General features: G+C 42.7%; 1 protein-coding gene across 1 annotated transcript in view; it reads left to right on the plus strand.

The window, feature by feature from the left end:
• The window catches only part of LOC144496129 (uncharacterized), a 287,585-nt gene that overhangs the window by 170,715 nt on the left and 90,874 nt on the right, over positions 1-25,996 (plus strand). Inside the window, exons 13-16 of the mRNA XM_078217113.1 lie at positions 10,403-10,570; positions 13,253-13,336; positions 18,356-18,523; positions 25,136-25,378. Coding sequence (XP_078073239.1) covers positions 10,403-10,570; positions 13,253-13,336; positions 18,356-18,523; positions 25,136-25,378 — 663 coding nt within the window. The remainder of the gene's footprint in view (positions 1-10,402; positions 10,571-13,252; positions 13,337-18,355; positions 18,524-25,135; positions 25,379-25,996) is intronic.

The raw sequence follows: 25,996 nt of genomic DNA on the forward strand, positions 1-25,996 counted from the left end.
AATAGAGAACCAAGGGAATAATGAGACTAAGAAGCTGAAAGAAATTAGAGTTAGTAAAAAAGTAGTACTGGAGAAATTAGTGGGACTGATGGTTGATAAATCCATGGAACCCAATGACCTACATCCTAGACTGTTGAGAAGGATGGCTATAGAGATAGTGGATGCACTGCTGGTCATCTTCCAAAATTATACTGATCCTGGAACACTGCCTTCAGATTGGAAGGTTGTAAATATAACCCTACAGTTTAAACGGGGAGAAGGAAAACTGGGAACTACAGACCTGTTAGCCTGAAGTCAGTAGTCGGGCAAATGCTGGAATCTATTGTCAAAGAAGTGATAACTGGACACTGAGAAAATAATGATCTGACTACGTGGTGTCAACATGGATATATGAAAGGTAAATTATGTTTGACCAACTTGTTGGCATTTTCTGTGAGTGTCTAAGGAGATAAGAGGGAACTAATGGATGAACTGTAGTTGGATTTTCAGAAGGCTTTCAAAAAGGTCCCACTCAGAAGGTTAGCAAACAAAATTAAAACACATGATAAAGGAAATAATATACTATCATTTGATTTAGTATTGTCACATATATTGGCATACAGTGAAAAGTATTATTTCTTGCAGCTACAAAGCATACTGTTTATAGTGTACATAGGGGAGAAGAAAAGGAGAGGTTGCAGAATGCAGTGTTACAGACATAACTAGCATGTAGAGAAAGATCAGCTTTAATATATGGTTGGTCCATTCAAAAGTCTGATGGCAGCAATGAAGAAGCTGTCCTTGAGTCGGTTGGTATGTGATCTCAGACTTTTGTATCTTTTTGCCGACGGAAGGGTGTGGAGGAGAGAATATCTGAGATGTGTGGGGTCCTTGATTATGCTGGCTCCTTTTCCGAGGCAGCGGGAAGTGTAGACGGAGTCAATGGATGGGAGGCTGGTTTGCACGATCGACTGGGCTACGTTCACAACCCTTTGTAGTTTCTTGTTGTCTTAGTCAGAGCAGGAGCCATACCAAGCTGTGATACATCCAGAAAGGATGCTTTCCATGGTGCATCTGTAAAAATTGTTGAGTCGTAGCTGACATGCCAAATTTCTTTCGCGTCCTGAGAAAGTAAAGATGTTGGTGGGTTTTCTTAACTATAGCATCGGGGTGGAGGGACTAGGACAAGTTGTTGATGATCTGGACACCTAGAAACCGGAAACTCTTGACCACTTCATCTCTTGTGGGGCATCTCTTCCACTATCATCTTCATTTTACAGACTTTTGAGGGAGTGATTATTGTCGTTGCACCATTTCACTAGATTCTCTATCTCTTGCCTGTATTCCGTCTCATCTCCTTTTGAAATAAATTTGGAAGATGACCAGCAGTGCATCCACTATCTCTATAGCCACCCTTCTCAACAGTCTAGGATGTAGGTCATCAGCAAACTTGAAAATTGAGCTGTCACGTAATTTGGCCACACAGTCATAAGTGTATAAGGAGTATAGTAAGGAGCTGAGGACACAATCTTGCGGGGTACTGGTGTTGAAGATAATCGAGGAGGTGTTGCTGTTGCCTATCCTTACTGATTTGCGGTCTGTGGGTTAGGAAATATAGGATCCAGTCAGAGGGAAGAGCCAAGCCCCAGGCCATGGGGTTTGGAGATGAGTTCTGTAGGAATAATGGTGTTGAAGTCAATAAATAGGAGTCTGACATTAGTGTCTTTGTTATCCAGGTGTTCCAGCCATGGATACTGGCATGGATTAAGGATTGGTTAATGGACAGAAACCAGAGAGTAGTAATAAATGGGTCATTCTCAGATTGGCAGACTGTGACTAGTGGAGTACCACAAGGATCAGTACTTTGGCCCCAGCTGTTTACAATCTATATCAATGATTTGGATGTGGAGACAAAAATGTAATACTTCGAAGTTTGGAGATGACACAAAACTATGTGGAAATGTATATTGTGGCAATGATGCAAAGAGGCTTCAAGGGGATTTAAAAAGGCTTACTGAATGGACAAAACGTGGCAAACGCAATAAAATGTGGATAAATGTGAGGTTATCCACATTCAAAGGGGGAATAGAAGTGCGGAGTCTATCTTAAATGGTGAGAGATTAAGTGTTGATGTCCAAAAGGACCTGGATGCCCTTGTTTGTGAGTCACTGTAAGCTGACATGCAGCTGCAACAAGCAATTAGGAAGACAATGGTATGTTAGCCTTTATCACAAGAGGATTTGAGTACAAGAATAAAGATGTTTTGCTGCAATTGTACAGAGCCTTGCTTAGACCCCATCTGGAGTATTGTGGACAGTTTTGGCCTGTTTATGTAAGAATGGATATATTTGCCATAGATGGAGTGTAGCGGATGTTCATCCCCTCCTGTGTTGGTGGGACTGTCCCATGAGGAGAGATTGAGGAGATTGTGCTTGTATTCCCTAGAGTTTAGAAGAATGAGAGATGATCTCACTGAAGTATGCAAAATTCTTAAGGAGATAAACAGGATAAATGCAGAAAGGATATTTCCTTTGGCTGGGATCCAGAACTGGGGATACAGAATAAACGACAAGCATTATCTGATGAGGAATTTCTTCACTAAGTGGATAGTGTATCGCTGGAATTCTCTATCCCAGAGGTCTGTGGAAGCATGTTGAAGGATTGATAGATTTCTATATACTAATGAATATATACTAACTATGTGAGTTATGCTCTTCCAGTAGAGTAACAATATTGGTTTTCATCCAACAACATGAAAAGTTGTCCAGGTATGTCCTGTCCGCAAGGAACAGCACAAAATTTGCAACTGCTCACACACTTCAGCAGTCCATGTCCATATGCAGCAAGACCTGGACAACATTCAGACTTGGGCTGATAATGACAAAATAACATTCTCACCACACACACACATCAGGCAATGACCATCTCCAAAAGATAATCTATCACCCCTTGACATCCAACGGTATTACTGTTGCTGAAACCCTGTCACTGGGTGTTACCAGTGAACAAAATCTTAACTGAATTAGCCATCTAAATACTGTGTCTACAAGAGCAGATCAGAGATTGGAATTCTGTAGCAAATAACTCAGTTACTGACTTCTCAAAGCCTTTCCACCATCAACAAGGTGCAAGTCAGGATTGTGATGGCATACTCTCTGTTGGCCTGGGTGAGTGCAGCTCCCGCAATACTCAAGAAACTTTACACCACCTATGACAATACCCCATCCACAACCTTAGACCTTCACATGCAAGATGCACTGCAGCAACTCACCAAAACTCCTTCACCATCTTCCAAGCCCATTTTGTCTACCATGTAGAAGGACAAGGGAAGCAGACACATGAGAACACCACCAACTGCTGGTTCCCCTACAAGCCACACACCATCCTAACTTGGAACTATATTGTTGTTTCTTCCCTGTCACTGGGTCAAGTTCCTGAAACTCAATTCTTAACAGCACTGTAGCTGTAGCTATCATGATGTGGAGATGCCGGCATTGGACTGGGGTAAACACAGTAAGAGTTTTAACAACACCAGGTTAAAGTCCAACAGGTTTATTTGGTAGCAAATACCATTAGCTTTCGGAGCGCTGCTCCTTCATCAGATGGACTTCATCTGACGAAGGAGCAGCGCTCCGAAAGCTAATGGTATTTGCTACCAAATAAACCTGTTGGACTTTAACCTGGTGTTGTTAAAACTCTTGCTGTAGCTATCACCAGATGAGCAGCTGCAGTTCCAGAAGGCAGCTCACCACCACCGTTTTAAGGCTTATTAGGGATGAGCAACAAATGCAAGCCTTGCCAGCAATGCTCTCATCCCATGAAATAATAAAATAAAAACTTAATCTGTCCATATCTCTTCCTGTTTTTTTGAGATCTCCTCATAGTTTACATTCCCACCCATCTTTGTATCATCAGCAAACTTAACTGCATTACCCTTGTTCTCTTTGTCGCAGTCATTAATAGTGATTAAGTAGCTAAAGTCCCAGCACTGATCCTGGCTGAACTTCAGTAGTTCAAAGCTGCCAACTTAAAATGTTCCACGTATCCCGTCCTTTTGCTTCTAACCTCTATCCATGCTGTATATTACCTTCAACCCTATGCACCCTTATCTTGTGTATTAGCCTTTATTTACCTGGGGGATTTATTTATTTCCGCTTGTTGGAACTTTCAACTTATCAAAGTCTTGAATCATGCTTTGCTACTGTCTTTTAGGGAGGGGTCTTTTGTTCATTCCTTCTTCTGAATATTTACTATCTTAAGATCACCATTAGGTCCGTTACATTTTTTAATACTTGCATCGCTTCTCTGATGCCTGCTTTGCTATTGTAGCTCAAGTACTGAAATAATTTTCCCTGGTGATTTTTAATAGACAGAAGGAATGTGGACGGATTAATATACAAGCAAATAATTTCAATTCTGCTGTTTTACAAGAATTACCCATAATGTCAGGAATGTCATGAATGAAGATTTTTTTTTCTCTCACTTATAGCCCTCAATTTTTGGATTAAACAATAAAATATTCTGCACTCTCCTCCTTGTATGATTTTAGGCAAAAGTGTGCACACAAAAGATAGCCACCTTAAAGAGATGCTCCAATTGTATTCTGACTTTACAGTGGTATTTAGATGATAACTCGATTTGAAGTTTGAAGAACACCATATGTAATGGTGCATAATCTACCTTTACTGGTAGCTGTAGCTTTTATCCCTTGTGGCTTCACAAGAACAGCAGCTTGTCTGAAAATGTCTAATCATAAATAGACATGCCTTGAGAGGGAGTTCAGCTCATTTTAATATTCATGCCAATGTCACAGAAACAGGAACACTTTCACTGACACATTACAAGGTTTTATTTTCACACACTGGCATATTACTATCTGAAGCCATGGAAGGTCCCTCTACCTTGTCAAACAAATATGATTGCTTATTAATTGAGATGTAAAACAGTTGACAAGGTATACACACTTCATCACAGAGTCTGAACTTTGACAACTCTACTTGATTCATTACATAACATGATTCTGCTCCTGAAGTCACAGCCGACATTCGAAGATTGTAACATTGTAAGAGTCTAGAAAGCTCATTGTATAAGGAAACAAATTCTTCTTTTTTGTGATTTTCCACTTGTTCTTTGCAATGATTCAATAAATGGGAATTTAAAATTTATGAAACTAAACAAAGTCAGAATAATGTGGGGATTTCAAGCTGTGTATTTGTAGAAGCAAAGAACAGAGCACTATGACATGCCTTAGTTCATCAAGTCTATGCTGATATAATTCTGCACATGAGCTCCTGAGCCTAATCCCACTCTTTTTTGTTCGCCTCCTATACACTAGCAAACAAGCATCAATTCGCTCTTGGAACAAATTGTAAACTCTGCTTAAACAGCATTTTGTGACAAATAAATCATTAGTCTGCCCATAAGAACCTTGTTCCTTGATCTTGCCACCCAAATTCTGGTTCGCATCCTCTCTGACATTGTAAACGGTTTCCTCTCCTCAAGCACTGTGGTCTCACTTTGAAATCAGCTATCATCACCACCTCCACCTCAGACAAACTTACATCTCCTATTGTTCCATTTCAAACCTTCCGTTCTTCTCAAATCAGTGCCCAGTTTTCCCACAATTCAGTAATTGAATCTCTCCAATCAGGATTTTTTCACACTTGCAATACTGAAATGTTCTCTTCCTATATACTTTAATAATTGCCATCTTATGTGATCATTGACTGTGCATTCACATGCTCTTCTGGATTATCTCCCATTTTGCCAAACTCGAATTCATCCAAAATGCTGCTGCCTCATCTTCAAATCCCTCAATGGTCTCACTGCTACTTGTCCCTGTAACCTCCTCCAGCCATACAACCGTCTGAGAATTTTGTGTACCTCCTACTCTGACATCTTTTGCATTTTCCACTACTTCACCCTGTCCTAATGTCATCTTCTTTGATTTGGTGCCAATTTTAGCCTGCATATACTCCTGAGAAGTGCCTTAGATCATTTTCCTACATTAAGGGCATTATATAAATATGAACTGTTATTGGGATAATACTGTATTATTCCTCCTTGAACTCTCTGGAGCTGTTGATATGATTAACCATACCATCCTCCTTCACTGTTTTTCCAGTTTAGCAGGATTGCCTCGGTTCATTCCACTCTTACCCATCCAGCTGTATCCATAACATCTCCACAATGATTTATTTTCATACTCTTGCACCAGAGGTCTGTATTGGCCACTTCCTCTTCCTCATCGACACCCAGTCTCCTTTTTACACAATCCAAAGCCATATGTGAACATTTTCTACATTTCCTTCTCTACCCCTCTGAACGTGAATTAGGATGAATGGACTTCCTGCAGGGTAGCCACCAGCCCCGACTTCTGAGCGATTTTACGCTGGGGCAGACAAAGTCTTGTTGTACCTTGCCCCAATTGAGGCTCTCTTAAGTGGCAATTATTGATCCTGTTCTGTCCACTGCAGCTTCTGTTGCTACAGGGATTAGAGAGGTGCCAGTCAATCTGATTGGCTGGCAACTCTCTGCTGGAATGGGACTTCCAAGTGAGAGGATGTTTGGTGGGATGGGAAACAGCATCATCCACAAGACCCTGGCCATTATCTTACCTAAACATCAGCAAGGATCATGGATGAGTGTCTGCTGAGCACAGTGGAAGTTGTGACTGAAATCAGCCAACTGCTGCAGCTAGAACTGCAACAACAAAGCAGCAAACAGACCACATTCCCCATGAATGATTTTGGCTCTTAAATTGTGGGACAGGCTTCTTTCAGACTTGTTGCTGAGGAAATAAATAACATCCACCAGTTATACTGCTGGAAAAGGGAGGACACAAAAATCCTCCATACAAAGAAAGACAACTTCACCTCATTCATTCTTGCCAGAGATATGTTGGAGGAAGCAGACACAAGTGCTGCAATTTTGCACCTGTGTTCGCCGTGAGTGCAAATGGGGACTTGGGTGCAAAATCCCATGAGAGTTGAAAAATGAAAATCTCCCTGGCAAAATCTCATTTTCAAATTTTCCTCACCCCTCTCCAGTGACCTAATGAGGTTCCCACCCAGATTAAACTATTACCCTCTCTCACCCTGGCTTTTCCCTCTCATATAGCCCTCATCTCTTCTCACTTAAGATCGAGGGACGCAAACTTGAATGGTTTAGCAATCTACTGTCAGATCTGGCTGGTCCACTTAACTCACCATCCAGTCCTCCTCTCACCTGCTAAAACTGTTCACTATTCTTCGATCATCCTGGAATTCAAAGGTAACCCCCATCTTATTTTCTTGACTTGATATCATCTTCTTGATATCATCTTCTTAAACACCTCTCCACTCTTTCTGCACTCTCACCTTTAACTTTAAGTGCATGTGGCTAACTAAGATTAAGATACTCCGATTAGAGATCTCCCTTCCACCAGCTCACTTAGCCAAACTTTCTTTGACGATCCTTCTTGCCCTAGCCCTAAACTCTCATATTTGTCTTTTTCTCCCTTATCTCCCTCATTCCCCTCTGAGCTCATCTTACCCAGGAGACCCACTTCCTAGTCCCACTAACTGCTGATCATTGAACTTTCTCTCTTGCCCCCAATGTTAGCCAATATTGTAAACTTCAGGTGTTGCCCCTCGCCTTTAAACCTGCTGTCTTTACTCCTCTTCTCAAAAGAAACCCTTGACACTGTCCTTGTAAGTTGCCGTCCTATCTCTAACTTCTTTTTTCTCTCCAAAGTCCTTGAGTGCATTGTTGTCTCCCAAATCCATTCCCATATTTCCTGGAACTCCACATTTGAATCCCTCCAATCAGACTTGTGCCTCTGCCACAGTAGTGACACAGCTCTTATTAAAGACAGAAAATAACATTGTGTGATTGTGTTAAAGTGAAACTTTCCCTCCTTATCCTCCTGAGGGGAACTGCTCTCACATGGTTCAATTCTCATCCATCTAATGGTAGCTCAAGATTCACTTGCAATGGTTTCTCTTTATGTTCCCCTTTGGTCTCTCCCAAGGATCTATCCTTGATCCCGTTCTATTTCTTATCTGCATGCTGTTCCTTCATGACATCATCTGAGAGCATGCCATTAGTATACGCTAACGACTAGTGAGTGGCACGGTGGTACAGTGGTTAGCACTACTGCCTCACAGCGCCAGGGACCCAGGTTCACTTCTAACCTTAGGTGACTGCCTCTGTGGAGTTTGCATGTTCTCCCCATGTTTGCATGGGTTTCCTCTTGGTGCTCTGGTTTCTTCCCACAGTCCAAAGATGTGCAGGTTAGGTGGATTTGCTATGGTAAATGTGCGGGTTTATAGTGATAGGGTGGAGGAGATGGCCTGGGTAATAGACTCTGTCAGAGTCAGTGCAGACTTGAAGGCCTAATGGCCTTTTCTGCACTGTAGGGAGCCCATGATTCTATGGGCTCTACCTCACCTGCACCTCTCTCAATTCCTCCACTGTTGCTAAATTGTCAGACTGCTTATCCGAAATCCTGAATGAGCAGAAATTTCCTCCAGTCAAATATTGGGAAGTCTGAAACCATGATTTCCGGTCTCTGATCTGAACTCCATTTTGAACTGATGACTGCTGCATCACTGTCACTGGAAACAATTTGAAATTAAGCCAGTCTGTTTGCAATATTTTGTTTTGATTTGATTTGATATTGTCACATGTATTAACATACTGAAAAGTATTGTTTCTTGCGCGCTATACTGACAAAACATATCGTTTATAGTGAAGGAAACGAGAGAGTGCAGAATGTAGTGTTGCAGTCATAGCTAGGATGTAGAGAAAGATCAACTTAATGAAGGGAAGTCCATTCAAAAGTCTGACAGCAGCAGGGAAGAAGCTGTTCTTGAGTCAGTTGGTACGTGACCTCAGGCTTTTGGATCTTTTTCCCGAAGGAAGAAGGTGGAAGAGAGTATGTCGGGGGTGCGTGGGGTCCTTGATTATGCTGGCTGCTTTGTCGAGATAGCGGGAAGTGTAGACAGTCAATGGATGGGAGGCTGGTTTAATGTAACATTTGATCCTGAGTTGAGCTTCTGACCTGATATTTGTGCCACCTCTAAGGCCACCTACCTCTATGTCTGTAACATCGCTTGACTTAGCCCTCTCTTGGGTCATCTGCTGCTGAAACCCTCTTCCATGTCTTTATTACCCCTCGACTCAACTATTCCAACACACACTTGGCTGCTCTCCCACATTCTACCCTCCATAAACTTGAAACCATTCAAATTTCTGCTGCCTCTGTCTTAATTCGTGGCAAGTCCCATTCCCGATCACCCCTGTGTTCACTGGCATACATTGGCACCCGGCCAAGCAATGCCTTGATTTTAAAATTCTCATCCTTATTTTTCAAATTCCTTCCTGATCTCATCCCTCCCTATCTCTGTAATCTTCTACAACCCCTGAGATATCCGCACTCCTCTAATTCTAGCCTCTTGCATTCCCAATCATAATTGCTGCACTGTTGGTCCAAGTTCTGAAATTGCTTCCTGATGCTTCTCCATTTCATGACCTGACTTCCTGCTACTAAGACACTTCTTAAAAGCTAACACCTTGACCAAGCTTTTGGTCTTATGACTTAACGAGGCAAATTTTATCACCCTGCCCACTATAGTAATTGGAATGGGCGAGGGGCGGACCATGAAGTTGACCTCAGTGGGATTTTCCAGTTTTGGGGCGAGTGCAGCCAGAAAGTCCCGCCCAATATTTCTTTATGTCATGCTTTGTTTTATAATGGCTCTGTGATGCACCTCTGGATGTTTCATTATGTTAAAGGTGCTATATAAATATAAGTTGTTGTTGGGTTTTGATGGCCTACTAAAGCTTTCGGAATTCTTTTTCATCCTTTTGTGAAATCTTCCTTTAAATATCTCCAATTAATGTAAGTTTGATTCCCACTTGGTTTTACCCTCACAGAAATAATGTACTCCCTGCAACCATCTGAATCTGTACCTGGTGCTGTTAATATGTCACTGGAGAATTGAGTGCTCTTTGAGGTTGACCTTTCAGAAAGAATTTCTAAGCCATTCAGAACTGACTTAGACTTGGAGACACGAATTGGTCCTATTGTGTATTAAACGTTAAGAATAATTGAAAAGAGATGATGCAATGTCGCTATATATTGAACCATCAGAGTGAATGTTCACATGACGGGGCGATTCTATGTAGTTTTAACGTGTCATCAGAACCTTGCAGAGAGCTACTAAAGCTTTATATCCTGACTGTGAACTAGGAATATTGATATGTGGAAAACTTTATTTGAAAGACAACAGCTACATCTGTGAATAATGTATTATAAATGACTAACTCTGAGTTGCTCACACAAATATATTCACAGAGGAAATTGTATTAGGTGTTAGAATTCAAGGACATGATAAATATGATTTGAAATAATGGCTGCAGCTTTCAGTTCTGATCTCAGTTGCTCCACAGAGAAAAGCTCATACAGAAGCTAAAAGAAGAAGCTATGAAGTTGACAGACCAAATAACACAGCGTTCCCAGGATGTCAGCAAACTCAGCACGGAGAAGCAAGAAATAGAGCTAGAGATGGCAGTAATTACTGAGAAACATAGAACTGCTCAACAAGAGGTATTTTGGAGATGTCAATACAAGCATAAATTGTTGCAGTCACCCGTTGCACATTTTTGCTAATATTTGGATAGTGATTTATCTATCTTAAAATTAATGCAAAGTTAAAATTGGCTTACTATTATTAAAATGTAAAGGATTTTAAGACACCGGTAACCAAATAAAGTTAAGGTGATTCGTATCCATTGTAATTTGTATTGCCAGTATTACAGCGTGTCTATTGTTTCTTTGACTGGCAGATCATTCTATCCCCATAAGATACTGCTGTATCTCTCTTTGACTCGTTCCTAAAAACATAAAGTAGGAGCAGGAGTAGGCCATTCGGCTCATCGAACCTGCTCTGCCTTTCAATGTGATCATGGCTGATCCTCTATCTCAATGCCATACTGCTCTCCCCCCATACCCTCTCACGCCTTTAAAGTCTAGAGATATATTTCCTTCTTAACTATATTCAGTAACTTGACCTCCACAGCCTTCTGTAGTACAGAATTCCACAGGTTTACCATCCTCTGTGTGAAGAGATTTCTCCTCATCTCAGTCCTAAATGGCCTTCCCTGTATCCTGTGACAATGACTTCTTGTTGTAGACTCCCTGCAGCCAGATGGAACATCATCTCTACATCCAGTCTGGCCAGCCCTGTCAGAATTTTATATGCTCACAGAGTATCACTCGTGTTAGCGACAGGGAGAGTATTCAGTACAACTTAACCGTACCAGGTACAAGGTCAGAGCCTCAAGATTAGAGTCAGAAAAGTTAAAATAAATATTAAGCTGTTATTGGTGCATGCAGTTTGATACCTAGGAAAAATCTGAGATCTGTTGACTTGTATTAAATTTTACCTGACACTTAATATCCAGAGTAATTTATCAAATTTAACAAATAAATACTCAGTTTATATGCATTGTAAGTAATGGCCCAAATCTTCCAGTGCGCAGAGCAGTGAAACCTGGACTGAAGTCTGTGTCAGAACCCTGCTCAAATCCGTGCTTAAACACATAGTGTAATTGCTGGGAAGTTTAAACTTGCGATGGTCCGATTTCTGTTGCCTGGGACGCTCCACAAAAGTTTTGACCCTGAGCTCAGTGTCAGAGACTTATGCCAGATACAAAACCTTACCTGCAAACTCGCACTTGAAATGTTGCAGTTTAATCTCTAGCGTAACTGAGATTAACCAACATAACTGAATGAAGCACCACAACCATCTACATCCCCCAGACCCAACCCAACAGCCTCCTTCCCAAGCCCACCTGACTACTTCCCCGAGCTGACTACCTCTGCGGAGCTGACCCAACTCCTCCTCGACCCAACTACCTGCCCCGAGCCAAGTTGTCAGGACTACTTACCTGTCCTGACTACCCCTCTCAACCCTATCAGACTGATCCCCCCCCAACCCGATTACCCGACTGCGCTCCTAACCTGACTATCTATGACCGAACAACATCCCAAGACCCAATTACCCCTCTGACCCAACTACCCACTGAATCACTCAATTAACCACTCGCCCGCTCATCCTTTTGCACCTGCTCACCCACTCTCATTCTCTCTCCCCCCTCCCCCCCCCCCCACACCCCCACTCCCACCCACACTCACCCACCCATTCCTGAACTTGCACTCTCATCCACCCATTTACCCATTCACTCACCCATCCCTGCACTTAGTGTCTCACCCACTCCCATCCACCATCTTGCCCACCCGCTCATCCACTCACTCATCCATTCACCCAGTCCTGCATTCGCATTTTTCACCCACTCATCCCACCTACTCACACTCATATTCACCTACCCATTCACTCACCTACCCACTTACCCACCCACCAATTCACTCATTTATTGAAAGACTTTGCACCTTTTAGAGCCTTCCTGAATATGGCAGCTACTCTTGTAAAAAGGGGGCATGTCCTCTAACTTTTTCCATCTTCTGCATTCGCTGGACTTGCCCTGGAGAGGTGCTTGCCCATTTCTACTGCAGCTGGGATGGAAGCCCGGCTGAAAAAGCACAATATAGTCAGGGTGCAGAAAACTTTGTGGGCAGCTGCAATGCACCTAGCATTGCCTCTGACCGGGAGAGCTGGGCCATTGAATTTATGCTGTCCTCCATACAACTCAGTGCTTGAGTACGACAAACCAAATATGCTGATCAGTGATACAAACATTTTCTACCTTTTCTTTTGCTTTTTAATTTATCATTTTTCAAACTTAATATTATAGTAGTTGTACCACTAAGTATTGTGCTCTTGTTTTATACTGTATTAATGTTTCTTCAAATAATTGCTAAGAATCAGTAACATTTGTACTTTGAAAAGCTACACAATGTAGGGTAATATGGTCTGGGCCACTGCAAGATTGAAAGATAGACAAGAATTAGAATTAATTTCAAATTTTATAATCCATGTTCCTGATAGAATCCTTTTCCAACTTTTTCTGAATATTGGTGCTAAATTTGGGTGCTAAAAGATGGCACATTTTATGGATTTACATTTGTATTTGCATATTTTTATTTAACTTAACAATGGTAAATGGCATATATTTTTCTTTTTAATGTGACTGAATCTCTACATTGAATTCTCCTGCCCAGCGATATAGTAATTGATACATTAATCTACATTTTATAATATTAGATGGAATAATTCAGTTTATGCTGTTTGTGTTATTCATATTCACATTGTTTTGTTTCGATACTTAGGTCATAAATAGAGATCAGATTATTTTAAAATTGAAGACTGACCTGAAGATGGCACAGGAGAAATATATAGGTTCACAGGAAGAGGTACGTATCCTTTTGTCTTTAGCTATCAGGGTAAGATTTCAGCTAAGTGACATAGTTTTAACATATTTCAAGTTATGCTTGTTGAAACAAAGGGGGGAATTTTACCACTTTGAGTCCAAGTGCCGAATCTGGGCGTCAAATAGATCCGCGCCTGGAATCCTCTTTCCAGTGCACCCATACACATTTTGCCGGCTCCGGCCCGATCCGCGCTGTGGGTGGGGCTTAGCGCTGGTGGACCGATCGGAGCTCTGAACTGCACATGCGCAGTTCGAAAAAAATCTGACAAAGCGTGCCCGGGCTCAAAAGAAAAAAAAAGCAGAAAGCGGAGAGAGCGGCTCTCTAACAATCATCGCCTGTGGTCGGGGGGTGGGTGGGGGGGGGGGGGGGGGGGGGGATTGGGTGTGACGTATTATCCTCTGGCCAGGGGGGTTCCGCTGCCTGTCCGTGGCCGATCCCTCCTGCCAGAGTGGACGTGCGGCCATGCCATCCCACAAAACCTTCAGGGTGAAGCAATTCTTCGCTAAGAAGATGAAGCAGAACCAGCCGATTCCACAGTGGATCCGCATGAAAACCGGCTACAAGATCAGTACAAGTCCAAGAAGAGACACTGGAGAAGAACCGAGCTGGGCCTGTAAAGGGATACACCACCACTGGTACACTACCAGCCACAGATTACTCTTCCCTGCAGGAGCGGGAGAGATGGCTGTGGCTGTAGTGTACCAGTGATGGTGTATCCCTTTACAGGCCTAACTTGGTCCTTCTCCAGTGTCTCCTCTTGGACTTGTACTGATCTTGTAGCCGGTTTTCATGCGGATCCACTGTGGAATCGGCCGGTTCTGCTTCATCTTCTTAGCGAGGGATTGCTTCATCCTGAAGGTTTTGTGGGATGGCACGGCCGCACGTCCACTCCGGCAGGAGGGATCGGCCGCAGGCAGGCAGTGGAACCGCCCCCCCCCCCACCCCCAACCAGAGGATGAGACGTCACACCTTCTCCCCCCGCTCCCCCCCCAGGGGATGATCGGTCACACCCCCTCCCCTCCCACCCCTCCCCCCCGCCCCCCCGCAGAGGATGAGACATCACACTCCCCTCTCCTCCTCCCCCACCCCCTCCGACCAGAGGATGGCTTGGGTCAGAGAGCCGTTGCAGTCTCTGACCCCGTTCTTCAGAGGCTGCAGCGGCGACTTTGGACTTTTATTCGGCAGGTCGATTACAGCGTGGATGCGGATTGGGCCAGAAGACGGTAAAGTGGGATTTGGCGGTAGAGTTGGGCACGCGGTTCATTAAGTCGATTTAAATGCATGCAAATGCATTTAAATCGTCGGGCCACCCGATTCGGGCGCGGGCCGGACCCACGCCGGAATCTGGTGTCGGTAAAGCCGCGATCTGCTTGGATTCGGGTGCAGATCACATTAAAGGCCCGACGCCCAACTTTACCGCGATTTCGGGCGCGAAGTTTTGGTAAAATCAGGCCCAAAGTATCATCTTTATGCTTTAATTTATTTTTACAAACATTAATTGTTCTTCAATCATTTAACTTCCTCTCATTAGGCTTTCATCTAGCCAGAAGGAAGGTACCATATCACCTTGACTAGAGCCCTGTCCTATTAACGAAATATTCTGTGATACTCCTTAATCCCCCCTGTGTATCTGTATACAGCCATCATCCTAGAAGTATACCGCAAATCTTTTGTCAGCTGAATTTCCACTGTTGGCAGCACAGAAGAAAAATAATGTATAATTGTCTTAATTAAAAAGCTCTGGCTGTTTGCTTTCCGAAGTGTTTTTACGATCATCATTTTGGAGTGTCATACAACAATAACTGGATGGTACTTCTAATTATTGCTAAATTTGGGACTCCAAAATCTTTGAGGGCCACATTGCTGTTATTTCGACCTCCCACCTGATTTAATGGCCGCGACAGTGGGAATTACAGAACTGTGGTGAAAAAGTACCACAAAAGTATTTTGTTTCTTGATACAAGTGTTATGATCCCCGTAGAGACTGACTTCGAGAAAGAGATTAATTTCCCAAATGACCAACAGAAATAGACGAAGGACAAGATTTTTTTTTACTCACAAGTATGCTTACATTAACACTGCCATGAAGTTACTGTGAAAATCCCCCAGTCACCACACTCTGGCGCCTGTTCGGATACACTGAGGGAGAACTTGGCATGGTCCTAACCAGCACATCTTTCAGACTGTGGGAGGAAACCAGAGCACCCGGAAGAAACCCATGCAGACATGGGGAGAACATGCAGACTCCACACAGACTGTGACCTAAGGTGGGAATCAAACCAGAGTCCCTGGTGTTGTGAGGCAGCAGTGCTAACCACGGTGCCACCGTGCCGCTCTATTTCATGATTTAAGAATTTTAACAAAGAAACTAAAATCAACATAGATCAAACATCAATAGGCAACAAAAGCATTAAAGTAAAGAAATTTTTTTTGTATTAAGTAACCAATACAATTGAGATACATGTTCCTACACCCTTGTCTGTGCATCACACTTTTGGCAGATGTGTCAAGTCCAAAGTTCCTCCCAATTTTGAGCAGGCTCACTTTTCCTTGCCTCATTAGTTCAAAATGCTGCTCCATGCCCTTTGAAAGTAATTCTGTTCAGCCTGTGTCTTTCAGATCCAATTTTCAGCAGTTGGACCCACCTCGGTGACTCCTTGTTCCTTAAATCTCCAAAGGTCCCATCGAACAGGAGATCAACTATCACAAGCGTCCCCCTCCTCGACAACTTTTTCTTCTGCGCAGTAATTTATTCTCTCTCTCTCTCATAAAGCAGCTGCCCCATTATTGTGAGTTAGTCTGTACAGGTGTGATAACTCTCACTTGATTTCAATATATTTCCGTTTGAGTTTCATATCCTGGCAATCAGACCACATAATCATGTCTCTGAACTGGGGTGCTTCTGGAATTTCCAACTTTACCTCATGTTAGAGGAGACATTTTAAAACACAACTCCATTTGAAGCTTGTTGTGGTCATCTGGTTATAACACTGACTTACATAACAAATGGAGGATAATGAATGGCAATATTCAGGTTATGTACATATTTTGCTACAGTCAAGTGGAAGAATATTGTATTACAGTAAAATGTCCTTCCCAGTGACTTGTACAATTGCGTACCAGTGACACTTATCTTCCAAACCTAACAGATCTGAGCTAATGTGACAACCATGTATTTCATGAGAAATGTTAGCATAAATATAACACCAGGTAATTTCAATAAACCAGCATTGTTTACTCACAGTAGTATTTAATATTTCAGGGAAGAATAAGTGTTTACCAGCATAATAAAATATCTAGCATTCTTTTCCTGAAATTTTGATCAGATGTAAAATCTACATAACTGTAGTTGAGCTACATCATGCAGTTGCATTTGTCAACATTTCATCATTTGGAAATGCAGTCAAGCTGTATGTTTTACACCCCAGAAGATGGTGAAAATTCTCCCCGAAGTAAATTTTTAATAAGTATTATCAAACCTATTTTTCTGAACCAGTGCAGTCCAACAAAGATACAAATGAAGAAAGTATAAACAACACTGTGAATATAAAACTATACCACTATTCACTATATAAGTTCTATTCTTCAAATAATCAATATATTTGAGAACATTTGATAGAGAAAGAAACACCAGAAAGCAGAGGTACTGTATAAAGCAAGGTACAGTGAATAGACAATTCAGTGAAAATGTCATTAGAACAAGGATGATCAACATGTGATACAAACTGCTAGCATGGGTGGTTTAAAATATAAATATTTCAAAAAGGAATAGACAAGTTCACAGCATTGGAAAATTTCATCATCATCATTATTTAAGTGACAAAGGGAAAAATTGGTCAACTTGGACGGATGGCCTTACACTGGACCTACATTATACAAGTTTTAGAAAATCTTTTCCCCACATTGCCCACAACCTCAGTCAAACCATACCTTTGGATCTTTGCTTGTACTGAGACCCCAAGCAACTGGAAGCATACTTAAGTGTGAAGTTAGTGAATAGCATACCTTTAGATTAGAAAGGGTAAACTGGCAGAATACTTTGTATGCAGAAAATGAGAGGTTCAATCTGCCATCCAGGTGTAAGATGATTTGTGAATTGGCTGCCCATTTCAGAAATAGCCTGGCTTTTGTTTGCATTTCCATTGAAAAACTCTTTCAAATGAAATACCTATTTAAGAAATATGTAGCAAGGTTCAGTTGAGGCATAATTAGTATTTCAATTTCCAGTAAAATAGTAACATTATAAATAAGGAAGGGCAGTCACAATTTGAGAATGATATTTTATTCCATTTTAATTGCAGTAGCTAGAATCTTCCCATCCCGCCCACCACAGGAATCATAGCAGGCAGGACAGGACCATTCAAAGGTCATTGACCTCGAGTGGGATTTTACGGTCTTGTGGTGAGCGCAGCCAGAAAATCCCACCAATCGTACCTGTAATTGCTCGGCTTATTGTAGAAAGGGGGGTGTGCGGGGTATTCCCAATTTTTATGGGAATGTGGTAAATGATAATAGCTCAGGCCAATAACAGATCTCATGAGATGGAACTCAGCCGGGCCTCTGAAAGTGATTGACTCATTAATCAGGAGTGGCGAAGCAGACATGTTCTGGGGTTGCAACTCTTCCCACTCAACTTTAAATAGCTCTGCAGCTTGTGACCCAATGGTGGAATAGTCCTGGTTGGCTAACCACCAGCTGTTTACTATGGCTTGTACTGGATTGTGTTAAGGTTTTAAGTTAAATTCCACCAGTACCTTTCTGAGCACGTTGTGAAGACCTAAACCTTGTTAACCTAAATTCTCTGACCCTAGGAAAGTGGATGTTTCCCTATGGGTGCTTAGTAGAAGTCAGATGGATAATTTACATTTTTGTGGATTTATCATTAGTCTTGTTTGGAGATTTAAGTACAACGATAGGTTTTTATACATGCCTAACACCTAGCTGACAAAAAACAATAATGTGCAATGTGCATTACATAAGTGATTTATTTTTAATAAACAGCTTGGTGTTAAGGAAGCTGAGATCAACAGACTTAATGAAAAATGGAAAGATCTGCAGAATGAACTTTGCAAACAAAGGATCATTGGCAGTGCACAAGAAGATCGGCTGAGCCGAGCTGAAAAGTCCGTTCAAGAATTTGCACATGAACGGGAAATGCTCATGGAAGAGGTTGGTAAAAGACAAAGTAGATACTGCACATTCAAATTACTGAGTGTGAGCAGAACTTTAGATAGTAGTTCAAAAAATATTCCATAATATTGAAAACTGCTCGAAAAATAATTTGAAAATGACATAAAAAGGTTTTGGCTTTCTACTTTCTCTATTAACATAACTACTACTTAGTCCCCTTGACTGGGCCACTATTGACTGAGAACTATTCACCCTGCAGTAGCGCCCTGTTAGATGGCCATTATGCAGTTGCGATCCTCAATAATTGATATTGGCTGGCATTTCCTCAGAATCCCTACAGTGCAGAATGAAGCCATCCAGCCCTTGGAGCCTGCACCGACTCTCTGATCAAGTATATTACCCTCTGCATGAGCAGGTTGAGTGTGGTCAGTACCTTGTATATTACCCTATCCCCGTAACCCCACACATTTACCACGGCTAATCCACCTAACCTACACCCTTGGGACACTAAGGGACAATTTAGCATGGCCAATCTACCTAATCTGCACATCTTTAGACTGTGGGAGGAAACCGGAGCGCCCGGAGGAAACCATGCAGACACACGGAAAACATATAAACTTCACAAAGGCCAGAATCGAACCCAGGTCCCTTGGCGCTGTGAGGCAGCAATGTTAACCACTGTGCTACCCAAACTCAGGGACATGGGGCTTGTCTTTCAAGGCTTCCTGCTGACTGTTTTAGAAGTGCTATATGCTAGTAAAATACCTGGAAACCCTGTCAAACAATTTCCCAACCCTGTTCCAGCTCCTGGCGATTTTCCCAGAGCAAGCTGCCATTGTAATTAGTGATGCTCCATGGAGTCGAGCAGACAATTAAGCTAATAAATGTCCAAATGAAAGATAATTTTCTCCCAATCCTGCAAACTTAGGGCATTGTACCGGCTTCTTGCTCTGCCAGAAGCCTGCCAATGCTACGTAGCTGACCTTTCACTGGAAGGTGAGTAGACCATGGGCGAATCAACTACTTGGCCGTATCAGGGGACTGCAATGTTCCCAGAGATTAAACAGCAGCCACATGGGTGTCCAAACCTTCACCTTGGGGCCTCTGCCATTACTTTGTCATTTTCTTTTCACCATTGCCTTCATGAGCACCTTTATTTAAACCTCTCCCAGTCGGGCTGCCATCCTGATCTTCCTGCATTCCTTTTGGTTGGGCCTCCCACTTGCCTATCTGCTGACCATCCTTAATTGAATGGTAAATGTGAAGATGGGCCTTTAGGAGTTGCAGCGGAGTAGCCTTGGAGCTTGCATATGATCTAGACATTGGGGCCCGAACCTTCATGGAAAATTCAGCTCATGTAGCCAAATTTGATTCTGCCTTCAATTGGTATCTATGCACATGCATCATTAGCAGTGACCCTGGCATCTGGGGCGGGGGGGGGGGGGGGGGGGGGTTGATATTTCCCTTTCTAACCAAGATGCAAAAATAAACTTTGAAATCATTTTGAGTGAAGCAAAATCTAAATTGTTATTTGTTAATATGGGACTTGAGTATCACTGAAAAAAGGCACATGGCGAAGCTTTTGTCTTGCACTCATTAGGACATTCACAAGAATACCAAATGTAAAGGGATCAATAATTTGTACTTCAAGAGAAGAGAGTGCTGATTCGTTGACAAGTGGACTCTGGTAGAGTTGTTGCAATGGAGAATGCATCAGTTAGCTGATGACTGACAGTTAACTGCCAAATATTGTTTAAATTCAAACCAGGCGGGTTGACTCCGGTCAAAGCATTGCCCTGGGGAATGAACCGGAGAATGGCTGTCACCTATTTTGTTCAGTTGAAACAGGTGCAATGTTCTTTCTGTCTGCAAAGAACAGAGCTTTGTGTATTAATATATGTAGCTTCTAGCATGTAGAGGTGTGCCACACTGAGAGCCCTGATGATAATCCTAAATTGGTTGTCAGCATAATTCTTTGCAGACTCAGGATTGTTTATCAAACCTTGTCCAAGCACAGAATCACAATTAATGTTGGAAACTGTTTTGAGTTTTGCAAGTATGAGCAGGTTGAGTGTGGTCAGTACCTTGTCAATTGCGAGTAGCCTGAGGGGTGAGAATTCTGTGATTGGACAACATTTGCTTAACAATCCTGAGTGGTAAAAATTACAAATTTGGATTGTCAGTAGTTTAGCGTTGCACAATTGCGCATGTGTCACAGACAGGAGGGGGGGTTTTCATTTAAACAGCGCTAATTTCTTCTCCCCACCACACACCTGTAAACATAAGTGTTTTGATTTGTTTCCTCCTTTATAAGTGGTCGGGTATTCCCCAACCCCTTGGTTTTTGTGCGATCCAAGTTTCCGTTAATAAACGCACAGCAAACTTGAGATGAGGTGAACTCAAAGGGTTAGCTTATTTGCACCTACTCAAAATGAGAGAAGGAGGATTCATAATGTGTGCTCCACAATAAAGAGAAGCATAGAGTAAAGATGTGTTTACAATACAGAGACTACAGAGAAAATAAATATTGGTTCATGTGAGTTCCGGTGTCTAGAATCAAAGTCCAATGAGAAATTCTTTCACAGAAGTCGGGGTGAACTAAAAACCAGTGCTGTAAAATTCATTTTTCCGCTGGTGTTCCATTCACTGCAATAGGCACACACAGATCATAGAATCTCAGAATCCTACAGCGCAGAAAGAGGCCATTCGGCCCATCGAGTCTGCACCAACCACAATCCCACCCAGGCCCTATCCCCATATCCCTACATATTTACCCACTAATCCCTCTAACCCATGCATCCCGGGACACTAAGGGGCAATTTAGAATGGCCAATCAACCTAGCCCGCACATCTTTGGACTGTGGAAGGAAACCGGAGCACCTGGAGGAAACCCACGCAGACACAGGGAGAATGTGAAAACTCCACACAGACAGTGACCCGAGCCGGGATTCAAACCCAGGTCCCTGGATCTGTGAAGCAGCAGTGCTAACCACTGTGCTACCGTGCCACTGGTTTTATAGACAATGATACAGCACTTCCAGCAGAAGCAGGGTAGATGGACCAAGATGTCCAGCCTAGGCAGAGCTCCTTCTGTGTGGGCTGCCAAACAGATGCTAAAGCAGCAGGCTGAGCCATACATTTCAGAAAGGCAATATTACTTGTTCCACAAGCCAGAATGTTAGGCCACTCGGCCCCATCTCTCCACCAGGTCTTCAACAAAGGGTGTGTATCCAATGTCTGCAATTCAGCTGGGCCTCAAAGACTGCTAACTGTCCCAGTCATTATGAGATGAAAGGAATACTCGAAGGGCCTTTTGCCTTAGTAGATCCTCTGTCTTCTGTTGGCAAGCATGGGTTACCAAATGCAAATGGCCTTTGTATAGCTCCCTTAGAAGTTGGGATTTTCCTTCCCCAGGTGAGCATTTGTGGCTCCTCCACGATAACAAGGTGTGAGTTTTCCCAAAATTGTGAAGTGGCTTCTTTTGTTCGAGGACCACAGATAGACATAAGTTCAACCATTTTAAAGATTGCATTGAGCCAAGGTCCAAGTTTAAAATTTACAAATAGTAATGGATATATATATATATGTAGTTTATATTATAAAAAAGTTTATATTATAAAAAAGGTCACTATGCTGGGGGTGTACTACAGACCACCCAACAGCCCACGGGAAGTGGAGGAAAGGATATGTCAGGAGATTCTGGATAGGTGCAGAAAAAATAGGGTTGTTGTAGTGGGGGACTTTAATTTCCCTGGCACAGACTGGAAAGTGCTGAGAGCTGGGGGTCCGGACGGGGAGGAATTTGTAAAATGCTTACTGGAAGGTTATTTGGAACAGTATGTAGATAGCCCGACTAGAGAGGGGGCTATACTGGACCTAGTTCTGGGAAATGAGCCCGGTCAGGTCGTCAAAGTTTCGGTAGGGGAACATGTGGCAAATAGTGACCACAACTCTGTTAACTTTAGGATAGTAATGGACAAGGATGAGTGCTGTCCTACGGGCAGGATGTTAAATTGGGGGAAGGCTAACTATAGCCGGATTAGGCAGGAATTGGTGGATGTTGATTGGGAGAGGATGTTCGAGGGTAAGTCCGCGTCTGGCATGTGGGAGTCTTTTAAGGAACTATTGATAAGGCTGCAGGATAGGCATGTGCCTGTAAAAAGGAAAGATAGGAAAGGTAGGATTCGAGAGCCGTGGATAACCAGGGAAATTGAGGATCTGATTAAAATGAAAAGGGAGGCGTACGTTAAGTCCAGGCAACTGAAAACAGATGGAGCTCTGGAGGAATACAGAGAGAGTAGGAAAGAACTCAAACGGGGAGTTAGAAGGGCAAAATGAGGTCACGAGATGTTCTTGGCAGGCAGGATTAAGGAGAATCCCAAGGCATTCTATTCATACGTTAGGAACAAAAGAGTTGTCAGGGAGAAAATCGGACCTCTCAGGGACAAAGGAGGGGAATTATGCTTAGAACCCAAGGGAATAGGGGAGATCCTAAATGAATACTTTGCATCGGTATTCACGAAGGAGAGGGGCGTGTTAACCGGGAGTGTCTCGGAGGGAGGTGTTGACCCGTTAGAGAAAATCTCCATTACAAGAGAGGAAGTGTTAGGTTTTTTAGGGAACATTAAAACTGACAAAGCCCCAGGGCCTGATGGCATCTATCCTTGACTGCTCAGGGAGACGAGAGATGAAATTGCTGGGCCTCTGACGGAAATCTTTGTAGCTTCTTTGGACACGGGTGAGGTCCCTGAGGATTGGAGGATAGCGAATGTGGTCCCGTTGTTTAAGAAGGGTAGCAGGGATAACCCGGGAAATTATAGGCCGGTGAGCTTGACGTCCGTGGTAGGGAAGTTGTTGGAGAGGATTCTTAGAGACAGGATGTATGTGCATTTAGAACGGAACAATCTCATTAGTGACAGACAGCATGGTTTTGTAAGAGGGAGGTCGTGCCTTACAAATTTGGTGGAGTTTTTTGAAGAAGTGACAAAAACGGTTGATGAAGGAAGGGCCGTGGATGTTGTCTATATGGATTTCAGTAAGACATTTGACAAAGTCCCACATGGCAGGTTGGTTAAGAAGGTTAAGGCTCATGGGATACAAGGAGAAGTGGCTAGATGGGTGGAGAACTGGCTTGGCCATAGGAGACAGAGGGTAGTGGTCGAAGGGTCTTTTTCCGGCTGGAGGTCTGTGAACAGTGGTGTTCCGCAGGGCTCTGTACTGGGGCCTCTGCTATTTGTGATATATATAAATGATTTGGAAGAAGGTGTAACTGGTGTAATCAGCAAGTTTGCGGATGACACGAAGATGGCTGGACTTGCGGATAGCGAAGAGCATTGTCGGGCAATACAGCAGGATATAGATAGGCTGGAAAATTGGGCGGAGAGGTGGCAGATGGAGTTTAATCCGGATAAATGCGAAGTGATGCATTTTGGAAGAAATAATGTAGGGAGGAGTTATACAATAAATGGCAGAGTCATCAGGAGTATAGAAACACAGAGGGACCTAGGTGTGCAAGTCCACAAATCCTTGAAGGTGGCAACACAGGTGGAGAAGGTGGCCAAGAAGGCATATGGTATGCTTGCCTTTATAGGACGGGGTATAGAGTATAAAAGCTGCAGTCTGATGATGCAGCTGTATAGAAGGCTGGTTAGGCCACATTTGGCGTACTGCATCCAGTTCTGGTCGCAGCACTACCAGAAGGACGTGGAGGCATTGGAGAGAGTGCAGAGAAGGTTTACCAGGATGTTGCCTGGTATGGAGGGTCTTAGCTATGAGAAGAGATTGGGTAGACTGGGGTTGTTCTCCTTGGAAAGACGGAGAATGAGGGGAGATCTAATAGAGGTGTACAAGATTATGAAGGGTATAGATAGGGTGAACAGTGGGAAGCTTTTTCCCAGGTCGGAGGTGACGATCACGAGGGGTCACGGGCTCAAGGTGAGAGGGGCGAAGTATAACTCAGATATCAGAGGGACGTTTTTTACACAGAGGGTGGTGGGGGCCTGGAATGCGCTGCCAAGTAGGGTGGTGGAGGCAGGCACGCTGACATCGTTTAAGACTTACCTGGATAGTCACATGAGCAGCCTGTGAATGGAGGGATACAAACGATTGGTCTAGTTGGACCAAGGAGCGGCACAGGCTTGGAGGGCCGAAGGGCCTGTTTCCTGTGCTGTACTGTTCTTTGTTCTTTGTACAGTGTGAGGTTCTAGTCCATTACACATGCTGGAAGCTGTAATACAAAAAGCCCTGTTCTTTGCAGACAGAGCAAGTACACACATTGCACTTGTTGCAACTGAGCAAAATAGGCAACAACCATTCTCCGGTTCATTCCCCAGGGCAATGTCTTGACCGATCAGAGACTACATGCCTGATTTGAATTTAAACAAAGCTTGGCACTTAGCTGTCAATCATCAATTAACTGGAGCATTCTCCATGGAAACACCTCCAACAATCAGTGTCCGCTTGCCAATCAATCGGCACTCTCTTCACTTGAGTTTGAATAGTTGTTCCCTTTGCATTTGATATCCTTGCAAATGTCCTGATGAGTATAAGATAAAAAACTTCAAAATACGACTTTTTTCAAAATTTATATTATAGAATTTCATGCTGCAGAGGCATAGCTATTTGATAAAATACGTTCTTTGTAAATTATAGCTACAAGCCAGTGAAAAAAATACAGCACAATTGCACAATGATTTGGATATTGCCAAGCAATCTTACAATGTCGATTTGGAACGATGGTCACAGAAGAATATTTTGTTGCAAAACGAGTGGGATTCAAGCACAACTGAATTGCAGGATACCCTTGGTAGAGTGCAAGAATACAAGACAATAGCAAAACAACTCAAAGGAGACTTGGAAAAAACAAAGCATCTTCATCGCAAGACCGCAAGCCTAGTAAGTGTTAAGGAAACCCTGAACATATTACACTAAACTTCAACCATTAACTTTTGATTAAATCTTTCTCTTTTTTTAAAACTACAGTGATTGAGCTCAACCTGCTAAACATTCACTTATATATATTGTTCATATTATTGTCATTATATTGTCATTCGTGCCATTATTTAAATTTCGGATTTACAAAGAGTTAGAGGATTTTAACAGTTGGCATTGTGATGAACCCCGCTGATGCTAGATGTGAGGATATCCCAAAACCCAGAACAATAACTTGAAACACTGGTTCTTAAATGTTTATTTTACAATTTGATATAATGAGAGGAAAGATATGCAAACCAGTGAGGAAAGGCAAGTCTTACTGTAAGCATTCAAATGAAAGAATGTTTATTGACTTAACATAGACAACAGAAAAACCACAATGCAAAACAAATTTAACTAAAATAACGCACACACGAATTAACTTCGTTCCCATCTATCTACATTCCTGAACTCTGAAGTCACTTCAGCTGTATCAACATCTCACACAATATAAGCCTTTGAGCTAAATCTAGCAAATATTCGGAGTGTGTGGAGTCTGCACGTTCTCCCCGTGTCTGTGTGGGTTTCCTCCGGGTGTTC

Source organism: Mustelus asterias, chromosome 7, assembly GCF_964213995.1.
Source record: "Mustelus asterias chromosome 7, sMusAst1.hap1.1, whole genome shotgun sequence".
In the NCBI taxonomy this organism is placed as follows: Eukaryota; Metazoa; Chordata; class Chondrichthyes; order Carcharhiniformes; family Triakidae; genus Mustelus; species Mustelus asterias.